The sequence below is a fragment of the Brienomyrus brachyistius genome, unplaced genomic scaffold (assembly GCF_023856365.1).
Source record: "Brienomyrus brachyistius isolate T26 unplaced genomic scaffold, BBRACH_0.4 scaffold32, whole genome shotgun sequence".
Classification (NCBI taxonomy): domain Eukaryota; kingdom Metazoa; phylum Chordata; class Actinopteri; order Osteoglossiformes; family Mormyridae; genus Brienomyrus; species Brienomyrus brachyistius.
Window position 1 is genome coordinate 3337294 of NW_026042307.1, and position 14566 is coordinate 3351859.

The 14566-nt window shown below is 38.4% G+C and overlaps 1 protein-coding gene across 1 annotated transcript in view; it reads left to right on the plus strand.

Moving 5' to 3' along the window:
- The window catches only part of LOC125721094 (CD209 antigen-like), a 32098-nt gene extending 17874 nt beyond the window's left edge, over positions 1 to 14224 (plus strand). Inside the window, exons 3-5 of the mRNA XM_048997027.1 lie at positions 12090 to 12245; positions 13397 to 13505; positions 14086 to 14224. Coding sequence (XP_048852984.1) covers positions 12090 to 12245; positions 13397 to 13505; positions 14086 to 14224 — 404 coding nt within the window. The remainder of the gene's footprint in view (positions 1 to 12089; positions 12246 to 13396; positions 13506 to 14085) is intronic.
- Positions 14225 to 14566: the final 342 nt, after the last annotated feature.

A 14566-nucleotide genomic window follows, 5' to 3' on the forward strand; every position in this document is an offset into this window, starting at 1 on the left:
TTTAGTTACACAAATGTTTTAAAATGTGACATGAAAGTTTTTCAGATATACAGATGTTTTAAAACGTAACAAAGTTTTTCAAAGTAAGATGTACAAATGTTTTAAAATGTGGGAAGTGTGCTTTCCTTATCTCACAAGTCATGGAAGGGTGGGAGGGGGGCCACATAAGTGGGGGTAGGAACTGTGGAATCAGGCAAGGGTATAAGAATTTAGGATATAGTCTTGTTATTTTAAAGAAGGTGTACATGCTTATTTAATTACATTTAATAGCAACCAGTAAGCTGCATTTACATATTAAATGCAAATACACATTAAAAACTTTAAAGAATGGTAATATATCTTGACCATAGTTTTTAGTTACACAAATATTTTAAGACGTAACATGAAAGTTTTTCAAAGTAAGATGTACAAATGTTTAAAATCTGACATGAAATTTTTTTAGGTAAGATGTACAAATGTTTTAAAATGTGACATGAAAGTTTTTCAAAGTAAGATGTACAAATGTTTTAAAATGTAACGTGAAAGTTTTTCAAAGTAAGATGTACAAATGTTTAAAATCTGACATGAAATTTTTTTAGGTAAGATGTACAAATGTTTTAAAATGTAACGTGAAAGTTTTTCAAAGTAAGACGTACAAATGTTTTAAAATGTAACGTGAAAGTTTTTCAAAGTAAGATGTACAAATGTTTTAAAATGTGACATGAAAGTTTTTCAGATAAACAGATGTTTTAAAACGTAACATGAAAGTTTTTCAAAGTAAGATGTACAGATGTTTTAAGATGTAAGATGTTTGGGGTGTTTTACAAAAACATTCTGTTATTTGTTTGCAGCACAAACGTATTTTTAAAATGTACAAAGTTTTATGCATTCATTTTGTGAATTAGTTTTGAAATCTAATATGAACATGGCTTTTATTTTACAAAAGCAAAGTTGTAAAAATTTTGTAGGGTTTTTATCAAAGGAGATTTTGTTAATGTAACATAAAGTTTTTTTATTTTCAAAGTTGCACAAGTGTTTCAAAATGTATCATGTATACGTGTGTTGTATTTTTCAAGCTTGTACAAAAATGTTTATGTACATTTATCAAATGAGTTTTTAAAATGTACCATGACCGGGTGTTTTATTATTCAAAATAAAAGTTGTACATATGTTTTGTTATATGTATGCACCACGGTTGTGTTTTTAAAATGTACTAATTTTGTGAGGTGGTGGGAATAAAGCGTATTTAAAGGGGTACCTCTCATGGAATCTACCAATCTTTACCAGCTGATGAACCCTGAGCCACACGGGGACTGGGGGTTTTAACCGTGAGACTCGACACCTGGGCATTAGATCCTTATGTCAGCAATGGTCCCCATGCATGTACCCAGTGTAGGGTCAGGTCCAGAGAAAGCTGTAACTACGAGTGCACCTGGTTAACAGCATTTAATTTATAACAGTACGAGCTAGAAAAATGCATTTAGCAGTCGCATTAAAACACGTTAAAGACTTTAAAGAATAAAGCCTTTGTTATTTTTTAATAAAGATGGCTTTTCAGTAAATGTTGGCTTTCCTACAAGGTGACCCCTGAGGCCTATGCTTATAGCATCCGGGTGCCTGATTTGAGATGCTTACTGAGGATGCCATGTTAACACCGGTAACTGAGCTGCACCATGTGTCACACTTAATGAAACTTAGTCCTAATTCAACAGAACCAGTCGTCATCCACTTTGCAGTGAGATTTCTGAGCGAAAAGTGAGCGAAGTTTCATTTTCTTACTTTACCACCTATCGGTTAGTAAGGGAAATGGAGACGGTAATATGTCGGACACGTCAATGGCACTGAGCGCGAGGGAGTGTGTGGTGTGGCGCGAGCTGCTAGCTGATGTAACGCTGCGAACAGTGGGGCTCTTACGTTTTTAAGATGCGGCTAACTATCCCCGAGACACTTTAGCCAGGTTCGTGTATATTTGCTCTTAATGCTGCGGTCAACGCCAGGAGGGAGCTGGCTAGCAATAACATCTTTAGCTGGTCTTAAAGCTTGCTGTATTTTTCATTCAGTACATACACGGTTTAGAAGAAAACCTAATCGACATTTAAATAAATAAAAAATAAACATACAAAACTATTGAAATCCACCAGAAGCATGTGCATATTTTTCTGGTTTGCATGTTATGTGTGGTTGTCTAAGCACCGTCGGGCCTAGTGTTTGATAGGTGATGGAGAAGCATACGGTCGTAAACTGCATGCGCTTATGCCAACAGGTGTTTAACATACAAACATAGACGCTTTCTTTAACGTGAAACATTTAAAGGCTCATTCTGTTTTGTCGACATTCTTAATTTTATTCAAGTAGCCTCTAATCACCTTACACTTGTTCTATTTTACTGTAGAGTATTTTAAAACAATGTCACTGTAATGTCACCACATGTCAAAGCTAACAAGGTAACATGATTGTATCAGCGGAACAAAAAGCCGTCGCCTGGATATGTATAGACAGATCATGTATTGCTCAGCAAATTGACCGCATTATGAAATCTATTTGTATTTAGACAAATATATTGGGAATGAAGTGTCGCGTTTTAAGAGGCAGACATTGAGGCCGAATTTAAGTTGGTCACAAATGTATTTTTCTTCTGCAGCTAGAAGCGTTGTCTGAGCCTGATTTTAACTGGCATGTCGGTGTGGGATTCTTATAGTAGAAGTTATGTGAATTGCGGTACTCTGAAATTAAGTGATATGTGTATTAGAATCGTGAAGTGTCATCTTCCTTTTGTTTTAGGTTCCCCCTGGGCATTTTTATGAACTGTATTGCAATATCAGACAGTGTGTCATGAATTTCTGAAGGCATGTTATATATGACCGTTTCTTGGATATGTCTCTTGTACAGTAGTTGCAGTTTGTCAGGACAAGACTGTTTGCCTAATGTGACATGGTGAACAAGTCCTGTGATTAAAGCATGTCTGCTGCTTAAAACATTGTGTTGTATGCTGAAGGTTTCTTGCCGGTACACGTTGAATTACCGTTCCATTAGAATATTCAAGTGTTATTTTTAAATCATTTAATGAAATAGGTATTTATCTCATCATTGATGATGACTGTGGTCCACCTGTATGACAAGTAACCTGTCCCGGACAGAGGTTTCTTCAAGGCCTGTTGTAGGAACCCCATGGTGTAGCATTATGAGAAAGTACACAGGGAGTAGTACAAATGAGCAGTCGCTCTGCCCCTCTTTTACTCATTTTGGATGCTTAAATTACTAAATTGTGTCTTTAATGCTATTCTGTATGATTCTATGGTCTGAGTGAGTCTCCAGTACTACATGAATGGTAAACTTAAAAACTCTACTTCTCTTAGCTTAATAATATTTTCTTTCTTGAGTTGAATTAGTTTGTGTCTAATTTTCATTTTATTGATTTTCTGCACACTTGGATTATTTATTTGCCCCCCTTGTCTTAAAGGCTAGAGGGCTTTAAGTGCTTGCGGTGATTAATGTTTTTTCCAAAAAGGCCTAAGCGCGTGCGTTAAGAGACAAGACTGGGGTGGTAGTGGGTGTGCATTTGTATGTATGTATGTGTGCGCGTGCCGTGGTCCGTCTGTCCGTGGTCAGTGTTAGTTGTGAACTGTGTGCTTGGTTTTTTTAGTCCTGCTCTCTGTTTAGCCCAGTTCCTTAGTTGTGTTACTTAATGATTTCTTTAGTTCATTCTTATTTCTCCTAGCTTGTTTCGGACCCCTCGCGGTCTTTTTGCTTAGTATTTTACCCCAGGGTGCTCTGTTTTTCTTTAATAAACCCCATTTTCGTCTTGGAGCTGCTAGTGGATCATCACCTTTTTCCTGCCTGTGCCATAAAAGATTAGCCTTTTCAGAAAGTATAGGCAGCGCTGTGCTTCGCCTACTACCACTTAGACGTTTTTTGTTGCAAGCACAGGTCACAGACCTGTCTTCAAATTTTATATTGCAAGTTTAGTGACAAACACCGAAAATAATTGCCAGGTCACAAGCACAGACCCCCTCTAGCCTTTAAGACAAGGGGGGCAAATAAATAATCCAAGTGTGCAGAAAATCAATAAAATGAAAATTAGACACAAACTAATTCAACTCAAGAAAGAAAATATTATTAAGCTAAGAGAAGTAGAGTTTTTAAGTTTACCATTCATGTAGTACTGGAGACTCACTCAGACCATAGAATCATACAGAATAGCATTAAAGACACAATTTAGTAATTTAAGCATCCAAAATGAGTAAAAGAGGGGCAGAGCGACTGCTCATTTGTACTACTCCCTGTGTACTTTCTCATAATGCTACACCATGGGGTTCCTACAACAGGCCTTGAAGAAACCTCTGTCCGGGACAGGTTACTTGTCATACAGGTGGACCACAGTCATCATCAATGATGAGATAAATACCTATTTCATTAAATGATTTAAAAATAACACTTGAATATTCTAATGGAACGGTAATTCAACGTGTACCGGCAAGAAACCTTCAGCATACAACACAATGTTTTAAGCAGCAGACATGCTTTAATCACAGGACTTGTTCACCATGTCACATTAGGCAAACAGTCTTGTCCTGACAAACTGCAACTACTGTACAAGAGACATATCCAAGAAACGGTCATATATAACATGCCTTCAGAAATTCATGACACACTGTCTGATATTGCAATACAGTTCATAAAAATGCCCAGGGGGAACCTAAAACAAAAGGAAGATGACACTTCACGATTCTAATACACATATCACTTAATTTCAGAGTACCGCAATTCACATAACTTCTACTATAAGAATCCCACACCGACATGCCAGTTAAAATCAGGCTCAGACAACGCTTCTAGCTGCAGAAGAAAAATACATTTGTGACCGACTTAAATTCGGCCTCAATGTCTGCCTCTTAAAACGCGACACTTCATTCCCAATATATTTGTCTAAATACAAATAGATTTCATAATGCGGTCAATTTGCTGAGCAATACATGATCTGTCTATACATATCCAGGCGACGGCTTTTTGTTCCGCTGATACAATCATGTTACCTTGTTAGCTTTGACATGTGGTGACATTACAGTGACATTGTTTTAAAATACTCTACAGTAAAATAGAACAAGTGTAAGGTGATTAGAGGCTACTTGAATAAAATTAAGAATGTCGACAAAACAGAATGAGCCTTTAAATGTTTCACGTTAAAGAAAGCGTCTATGTTTGTATGTTAAACACCTGTTGGCATAAGCGCATGCAGTTTACGACCGTATGCTTCTCCATCACCTATCAAACACTAGGCCCGACGGTGCTTAGACAACCACATATAACATGCAAACCAGAAAAATATGCACATGCTTCTGGTGGATTTCAATAGTTTTGTATGTTTATTTTTTATTTATTTAAATGTCGATTAGGTTTTCTTCTAAACCGTGTATGTACTGAATGAAAAATACAGCAAGCTTTAAGACCAGCTAAAGATGTTATTGCTAGCCAGCTCCCTCCTGGCGTTGACCGCAGCATTAAGAGCAAATATACACGAACCTGGCTAAAGTGTCTCGGGGATAGTTAGCCGCATCTTAAAAACGTAAGAGCCCCACTGTTCGCAGCGTTACATCAGCTAGCAGCTCGCGCCACACCACACACTCCCTCGCGCTCAATGCCATTGACGTGTCCGACATATTACCGTCTCCATTTCCCTTACTAACCGATAGGTGGTAAAGTAAGAAAATGAAACTTCGCTCACTTTTCGCTCAGAAGTCTCACTGCAAAGTGGATGACGACTGGTTCTGTTGAATTAGGACTAAGTTTCATTAAGTGTGACACATGGTGCAGCTCAGTTACCGGTGTTAACATGGCATCCTCAGTAAGCATCTCAAATCAGGCACCCGGATGCTATAAGCATAGGCCTCAGGGGTCACCTTGTAGGAAAGCCAACATTTACTGAAAAGCCATCTTTATTAAAAAATAACAAAGGCTTTATTCTTTAAAGTCTTTAACGTGTTTTAATGCGACTGCTAAATGCATTTTTCTAGCTCGTACTGTTATAAATTAAATGCTGTTAACCAGGTGCACTCGTAGTTACAGCTTTCTCTGGACCTGACCCTACACTGGGTACATGCATGGGGACCATTGCTGACATAAGGATCTAATGCCCAGGTGTCGAGTCTCACGGTTAAAACCCCCAGTCCCCGTGTGGCTCAGGGTTCATCAGCTGGTAAAGATTGGTAGATTCCATGAGAGGTACCCCTTTAAATACGCTTTATTCCCACCACCTCACAAAATTAGTACATTTTAAAAACACAACCGTGGTGCATACATATAACAAAACATATGTACAACTTTTATTTTGAATAATAAAACACCCGGTCATGGTACATTTTAAAAACTCATTTGATAAATGTACATAAACATTTTTGTACAAGCTTGAAAAATACAACACACGTATACATGATACATTTTGAAACACTTGTGCAACTTTGAAAATAAAAAAACTTTATGTTACATTAACAAAATCTCCTTTGATAAAAACCCTACAAAATTTTTACAACTTTGCTTTTGTAAAATAAAAGCCATGTTCATATTAGATTTCAAAACTAATTCACAAAATGAATGCATAAAACTTTGTACATTTTAAAAATACGTTTGTGCTGCAAACAAATAACAGAATGTTTTTGTAAAACACCCCAAACATCTTACATCTTAAAACATCTGTACATCTTACTTTGAAAAACTTTCATGTTACGTCTTAAAACATCTGTACATCTTACTTTGAAAAACTTTCATGTTACGTTTTAAAACATCTGTTTATCTGAAAAACTTTCATGTCACATTTTAAAACATTTGTACATCTTACTTTGAAAAACTTTCACGTTACATTTTAAAACATTTGTACGTCTTACTTTGAAAAACTTTCATGTCACATTTTAAAAAATTTGTACATCTTACCTAAAAAAATTTCATGTCAGATTTTAAACATTTGTACATCTTACTTTGAAAAACTTTCATGTTACGTCTTAAAATATTTGTGTAACTAAAAACTATGGTCAAGATATATTACCATTCTTTAAAGTTTTTAATGTGTATTTGCATTTAATGTGTAAATGCAGCTTACTGGTTGCTATTAAATGTAATTAAATAAGCATGTACACCTTCTTTAAAATAACAAGACTATATCCTAAATTCTTACACCCTTGCCTGATTCCACAGTTCCTACCCCCACTTATGTGGCCCCCCTCCCACCCTTCCATGACTTGTGAGATAAGGAAAGCACACTTCCCACATTTTAAAACATTTGTACATCTTACTTTGAAAAACTTTGTTACGTTTTAAAACATCTGTATATCTGAAAAACTTTCATGTCACATTTTAAAACATTTGTGTAACTAAAAACTATGGTCAAGATATATTACCATTCTTTAAATTTTTTAATGTGTATTTGCATTTAATGTGTAAATGCAGCTTACTGGTTGCTATTAAATGTAATTAAATAATCATGTACACCTTCTTTAAAATAACAAGACTATATCCTAAATTCTTATACCCTTGCCTGATTCCACAGTTCCTACCCCCCACTTATGTGCCCCCCCCCCCACCCTTCCATGACTTGTGAGATAAGGAAAGCACACTTCCCAACCTTTGGTTGTGCGCTTGTGCGCATGCTTGGGGTTTTGCTGTGTGTGTGTGTGTGTAGGTTGTTCATCTTGCGTCCAAAGTTAAGGTTATATTTTATACTACTTTAAAATAATACATTTTTGTTTGACTGTTTAACAAACACATCTAAAGTTTTTATACATTTAAACATTATCAAAAGCTGTTAATGTCTTTTCTTTAAAATTTACAAGTCTATTTTGTGTGGTTTTTCACAATAAGACTCATGAACGACTAAGTTAGTATGTTTTGGGGTCTGTATACACATCACGGTCCTATACTTTCACAGACCTAAAGTTAAACTTTAAAGCCCCTGACCACCGGTGTGTGTGTGTGTGTGTTTGTGTGTTTGTGCACATGAGCATGAATATACATTTACTGAAAAAAAATATTTATTAAAATAACTAAGGCTTTATTCTGTCAAAACAATTTTTAAATAATACCAGCAGATAAATGGGGTCGTTATAGTGAATCTGTAGTCTCCCTGCATAGTGGATGACTGCTGACACTGTTGAATTTGAACTATGTTTCATTAACTATCAAACAGTCTGCAGCTCCGTTACCGTTGTCAACTTAGCATTGTACTCCAGCAAGCATCTCAGATCAAGCTTGTAGATTATATAAGCTGGGGCCGTGGGCACCTTGTAGGATGTCTTTATTAAAATAACTAAGACCTTATTCTTTAAAGTTTTTTTAATGTGTATTTGCAGCATGGTGCTAAATGTAGCTTACTGGTTCCTATTAAATATAATTAAATAATCATGTACACCTTCTTCAAAATAACAAGACTATATCCTAAATTCTTGCACCCCTGCCTGATTCCACAGTTCCTACCCCACACTTATGTCTTGTGAGATAAGAAAAGCAGACTTCTGCCTGCCTGGTCGGTCATTTCTAGCTGCTATTTAGGTTCTTCCTCAAATCCTGTTGCCTAAATGACTTATATCCCACTCATATTAATTTAAAATTTCGCTATAACAAAACAATCCTTATACATTTTAATAAAAAACGTGAACTATATATGTTTGGTGTTTTTTTGATTGAGCAAACTCTTTTGTGTTTTTGTGTGCATGTCCGATACAACTGTAGTTTGTATCAACTTTTTTTTAGTTTGACCTCCGGGGTGTGTGTTTGTCCGCATGCGCGTGAATAAACATTTACTGAAAAACATATTTATTAAAATAACTAAGACTTTATTCTGTCAAAGTTTTTAAAAATGTGTTTTGATGCATGTCACTAAATGCTGCTTAATAGTACCTAACCGGGGGTGCTCCCCCAGAGACAGTTGCTAGTCCATTTATTCTTTTAAAGACTATTGATTCCAATTTGGTGCCATATGCTTTTATCTTGTAGGCCATAGGATAGCTCCATTTCTACCAGCTATAGGCCATGGTACGTCTGGGCTATTATGCTTAAATTCTTTATTAATTAGCGTTGGCTATGTGCTTTATAACACTGCTGATTCAGGTCTCTTGTAGATTTTCTCTTGACCGGTCAGCGCAGTCTCTCTCTTGTACATAGAAAAAACAGAGAATACCTATTATTAGAATGTTATTTTTAATTTAATTTAATTTAATTAATTAGCATTTTTATCACGCGAATAAAAGAAATAATATACTCAGCGGGTAAGGCCTGGATGAACCTCTTTGGCTGGCAGGAAGGGTAAGACCTCGAAGATACTGGTGCCTCTGCCCTAGGAGGAATAGGCCCCCCCGCTCGCCGCAATATCAACCAGGTGCAGTCATATCGTTTCTCTGTTAACCCATATCTGTACTGTCATGTATGAAAAACAGGATTTACTGGGAGACAAGGTATCCAACTTGATGTATGGCCCGAGTCATTAGAGACGACCTTCAAAAGTATGGCCCCATACGCTGATGTAATACGCTTGCGTGTCTTTACTAGATTATTTAATTGCAATTAACCAGGTGCACTCATATCTGTACTTGTGCGAGGTCATATATGGAAAACAAAGCTTCAAACTGATTTTACTGGGGGTGCATGTATGGCCCAAGTCGTTAGAGACGGCCTTCAAAAGTGTGGCACCATACGCTGATGTAATACAAACGCCTGCGTGAGGAAGAAACACACATACATTGTCAAAACTACCGCCAAGCGTTTTTATTGGACGACAGACCCTCCACCTCCTCCTCCTCTCATTCTTTGCTCCAACTTTATCATTTTCTCCCAGAGTCTCAGTCTCTCAGAGTTTCTCACAGACTCGCGCAGCGGCACGGCTCTCAGCTCTCCGGCATCAGACTCGCGCCGCGGCACGGCTCTCAGCTCTCCGGCATCGCTCTCTCCGAGGATTATCCAAGCCCGTGGGGACCTTAGCGCAGTACCGCACCAGACACAGGGTTCTAAGGCCTTTGCTGATTCTCCAAAGCCCGGGACCTTACCGCGGTACCGTAACACCAGACACGCCGTACGCTCACGCTCCATCAGGTAACCCACCCCCGCTCAGCCCCGGCTGTGCCCGACAAAATAATAACTTATTAAAATAACACACACACTCATAAGCACTCTCCTCAATATAATTTAAAAATAAAATAATAATTAAATAAATCATTTAAAATAAATAATTTATAATAATAATAAATAATAATTTAAAATAATAAACAATAATAAATAAATAATAAATAATTTAATAAATAAATAATTAATAAATCCAACTCCCGTGACGTCACATCGTATCACCACAACCAAACCCTGCCTACACAAGCCCCGCCCACAAGTGACCTTTTGACCCGACCTGTCAATTTTATGGATCCGGCATTGTTCCTCTCTCTATTACTAAATATGTATAAGGAATAATATTGTGTAATTTTCTTTGGTTATTAAAGCCAAGGAGTTCATTGTTCATAAACTAGTAAACTAATGACGAGACAAATAAATGATCTACGCTCTTCTTCGGGGATAGTCGTCTACATGTCACAGTTTATCAGTTTTATATGGGTTAAATGCAGTCTTCGTGAAGTGAAACAGTGATAAAAGTCTTTTAAATGTGCAAACACGATGTAATATTTCTGTTGCACGTTTAGATTGACGGAACTACGTCTTGAGCGATGTGTGCTCCCGACAAGGGGTACATTCACGCCAGGGGTGCAGAGTACATGCCCTAATCGGCATGGGAGCGGCACCCAACTCCCCGACCCCGCGAGTGCTAAGCTTTACAGGGTCCGCCCGAGCTCCTTTAATACCGCACCACTCACAGCCTAGGTGTAGCCACTTAATTAACTACTACCTTCCACACAAATCCCTGCCCCACACACGCACACCCACAGGTCACTTTATTACATAGATAATCCACAGACTTTATAGTAAGCAGTTTAATCTAGAAACTATTTCCTTATACGCCACACGCCATTTGTATCACTGCGTAGAAGATATCACCAGGGTGCTTGTGCATGTGTGTTCTATGCCATGATATGATTGGTGTTTCGAGTTCGGTAGAAGAAAGTAATTAAAAAATGTAACTGTTTACTACGAAGTATGTGGATTATCTTAAATGCTAAAAGTAAACAAAATACTAAAAGTTCATTTTTTTGGCATTTTTGTTTTATTTCACTCCAAGAAATAAACACAATTTGATCAACATGTAAGCACTTCTCACAAGATAACCTATCCAAACCTAATAAAATCTGACCAAACCAATTAGTATAAGGCGATCAATCATTATGCAAATGCAAATAGATCAACCCAACTTTTCTATTGTTATGTCTCTTGTTGGCTCATAGGCAAGTTTATTTATATAGCATAATTCAAATGCAAGGTAATTCAAAGGCATTTAAATAAAAGACATTTAAATAGGACACGTTTAAATAAAAGACATTAAAATCACATTTAAAATACAAATAATAATAGTATTCATTATGATAATAATTTAAAAAAAGGTTAAAAATCCTAAAAGCCAAACAAATAGTTAACTGACAAGAAGTTATATTGTAGTGACAGTGCATGACTAAACTGATTCAATTTAATGAAAAACTGCAGCAAACCGTAATGTTTTAAGCCCTGATTTAAATGAGCTGACAGTTTTTGCAGAGCTCCGGTCTTTAGGAAGCTTGTTCCACGGGTCGTGGGCATAGAAACTGAACATTGATTCAGGAGACTCACGTTCAGATACAGGAAGCAGAGATACACTGTAGCCCTGAGAGGGACCAGGGGTGATGCTCTCTGGGCCGGGAATTGCCATGACCTGCTCATACGATGCTCGTGTGTTCCACGCCACCCAGTTGTGACCAGCTGTTTTCTGTCAGTTTGAGTAGTCCTGTGTATTTAGTCCACGTTCAAGTCTGTTTCCCCAGTTCAGTCATTGACGTTGTTTTACTGTGTAGTCTCTGTCCATAATAAAACCCTGTTTTCTGCACTTCCGTGTGCCCAATCCTGCTTTCCCGCTCACTGCTTGTTCGTCCTTGGACACGGTCATAACAGGAATCAGGAGTCACACATAGAGCTGACACTCAGTTTCTCTTCACCTTCAGTACAGCTCTGTCCTGAGGGATGGACAAGGTTTGGGACACAGTTGTATTGCATCTCCACTGAGAAAAGAACCTGGCAGGAAAGCCAACAGGACTGTAAAAATAGAGGAGCAGATCTGATTATCATCAACAGCCAACAGGAACAGGTGGGAGAGGAAAGTAGAACCAAAAGATACATCTGCATTATGGAAACTGTAATATTTTACAACTCTAGCAAATAAATCACACAGAACAACAATCAGAAACTACAAGCTGCTAAAAGAGGAACTAAATAATTACCTGTAGAAATGGCAGGGGCTCCTTCCCAAGAAATGATATTGATTCCAATGCCTAAATATATGGTTAACATTGTATACATTACAACACTGGATTATTGAAACGTATCGTTGAATGTTCCATTAAAATATTTTCTCCCACTACATAAGTTAATATTATAGAGGACAGAGAAAGAGTGAAATGACTGATCTGTACATTTTATATTTGTAATGGCAGGACCTGGGGGATCAGGGATCCAAATGCAGAGAAAGTCAGGAATAAAAGATGGTGCAGGGAAAAGTCGGCATACATGCAGATACTGGAGGCAGATACATACTATGATACTGATAGAGGAACCAGAGATGACGCTGTCTGGGCGGGAATCAGGGGTCACATGGACACAAGAGAGAATAGAAGGAAATGCGAACACTCAGGGAAGACCAGAGAGCTGCTGAAGTACCCAGTAAATATCCACAGAGACAATAGCTGACACTGAGGACATCCATCCATCCATTTTCCAAACCGCTTATCCTATTGGGTCGCGGGGGGTCCGGAGCCTATCCCGGAATCAATGGGCACGAGGCAGGGAACAACCCAGGATGGGGGGCCAGCCCATCGCAGGGCACACTCACACACCATTCACTCACACATGCACACCTACGGGCAATTCAGCAACTCCAATTAGCCTCAGCATGTTTTTGGACTGTGGGGGGAAACCGGAGTACCCGGAGGAAACCCCACGACGACATGGGGAGAACATGCAAACTCCGCACACATGTGACCCAGGCGGAGACTTGAACCCGGGTCCCAGAGGTGTGAGGCGACAGTGCTAACCACTGCACCACCATGCCGCCCCCCACTGAGGACATAGGACTGGTTATTCAGGACTAAGTAATCAGGGGAATGAGTGCGGCTGAAGGGGGGTGTGCTTGTAGGTGTGGAGGCAGCGGACTGAATCTGTGTCTTACAGTGACTGTCCTCATCTGATTCTATGCTGGTTTAAGAAAATATAATAGTAGGAAAATTAAGTTAATGTCTTCATGTTCACATTTAAATTATTCCACTTAAGAATATTATTCTTCATACGGACGCCTGGATCGGTCTGACAGACAGTGACCATGAAGGAACCTGGAAATGGGTGGATGGGACACCACTGACCACAAGGTAAGAGAGATTTTACTGGATCTGTTAATAAAATATTTTTAATTAAGGTTACTTGTAGATGCACATGACTGCAAATTGAAAATTAATATCTTTAAAAAGAATGACATCAAGTAATACACTTCTCCTATTGATTTTAATCTTGTATTTAGTTGAATATAGCCAAAACAGTGGTAGGAGCGAGAGTTGTTAAAGCAGGAATAAATCCTTAAGTAACTTATGTAAATTGTCACGATCGGTGGCGGACAAACAGCGATCGTGCGGGTAAGGCGTGCAATGAGCAGGCAGACAGGCAAATACGGGGCAAAACTAGGGGTTTAATCAATGGACGGGGAGAAGGAAACATCGGACGCCAACTAACATCAAGTAACATCAATGACAGACAAATGACTCAAGTAAGACACGGACTGAAATACAAAGGACTGATCAAAGTAACTAGACACAGCTGGATACAATCGGGGAAGAACACATGGGTAATCAGGGGGGCGTGGCACACACGAGGAGCCGACGAGCAGGTCATGACATAAATAATTATGATTATTATTTTTGCTATTAATAATATTTATTTTGGTTTGTTGTTCAGTTTCTGGAGGGATGGAGAACCTAATAACGTTTGTGAGGAGGACTGTGCACATAACAACGCAGGAAGAAACCCCAAAAAGAGCTGGAATGATAAAGGCTGCTCTGCTAAGTCATTCTGGGTGTGTGAGAAGGAAGCTTAGTGCACAAACACACACACACACACAAAGACGATTTGGTAACTCCAATCCACCTTAGTATGTTTTTGGATGGGGAGAACAAGCAAACTCCACGCAGATAGACTCAGGGTGAAGACTCAAGCCCTGGTCCCAGAGGTGTGAGGCAGCAATGCTAACCAATGCACCGCCACCTTCTCCATTGTCATTATTCTTTATTGTAATGTAGGGTCACTTATTATGTAACATATGACAATGTCACAAGTCACAAAATGTAATTATTAAAGCCCTAACTGAGTCAAAAATCAGCCATACGGTATAACGATTAAGGGGGATTTTTAGCACCGAAACCCCCCGTTGACGGTTCCG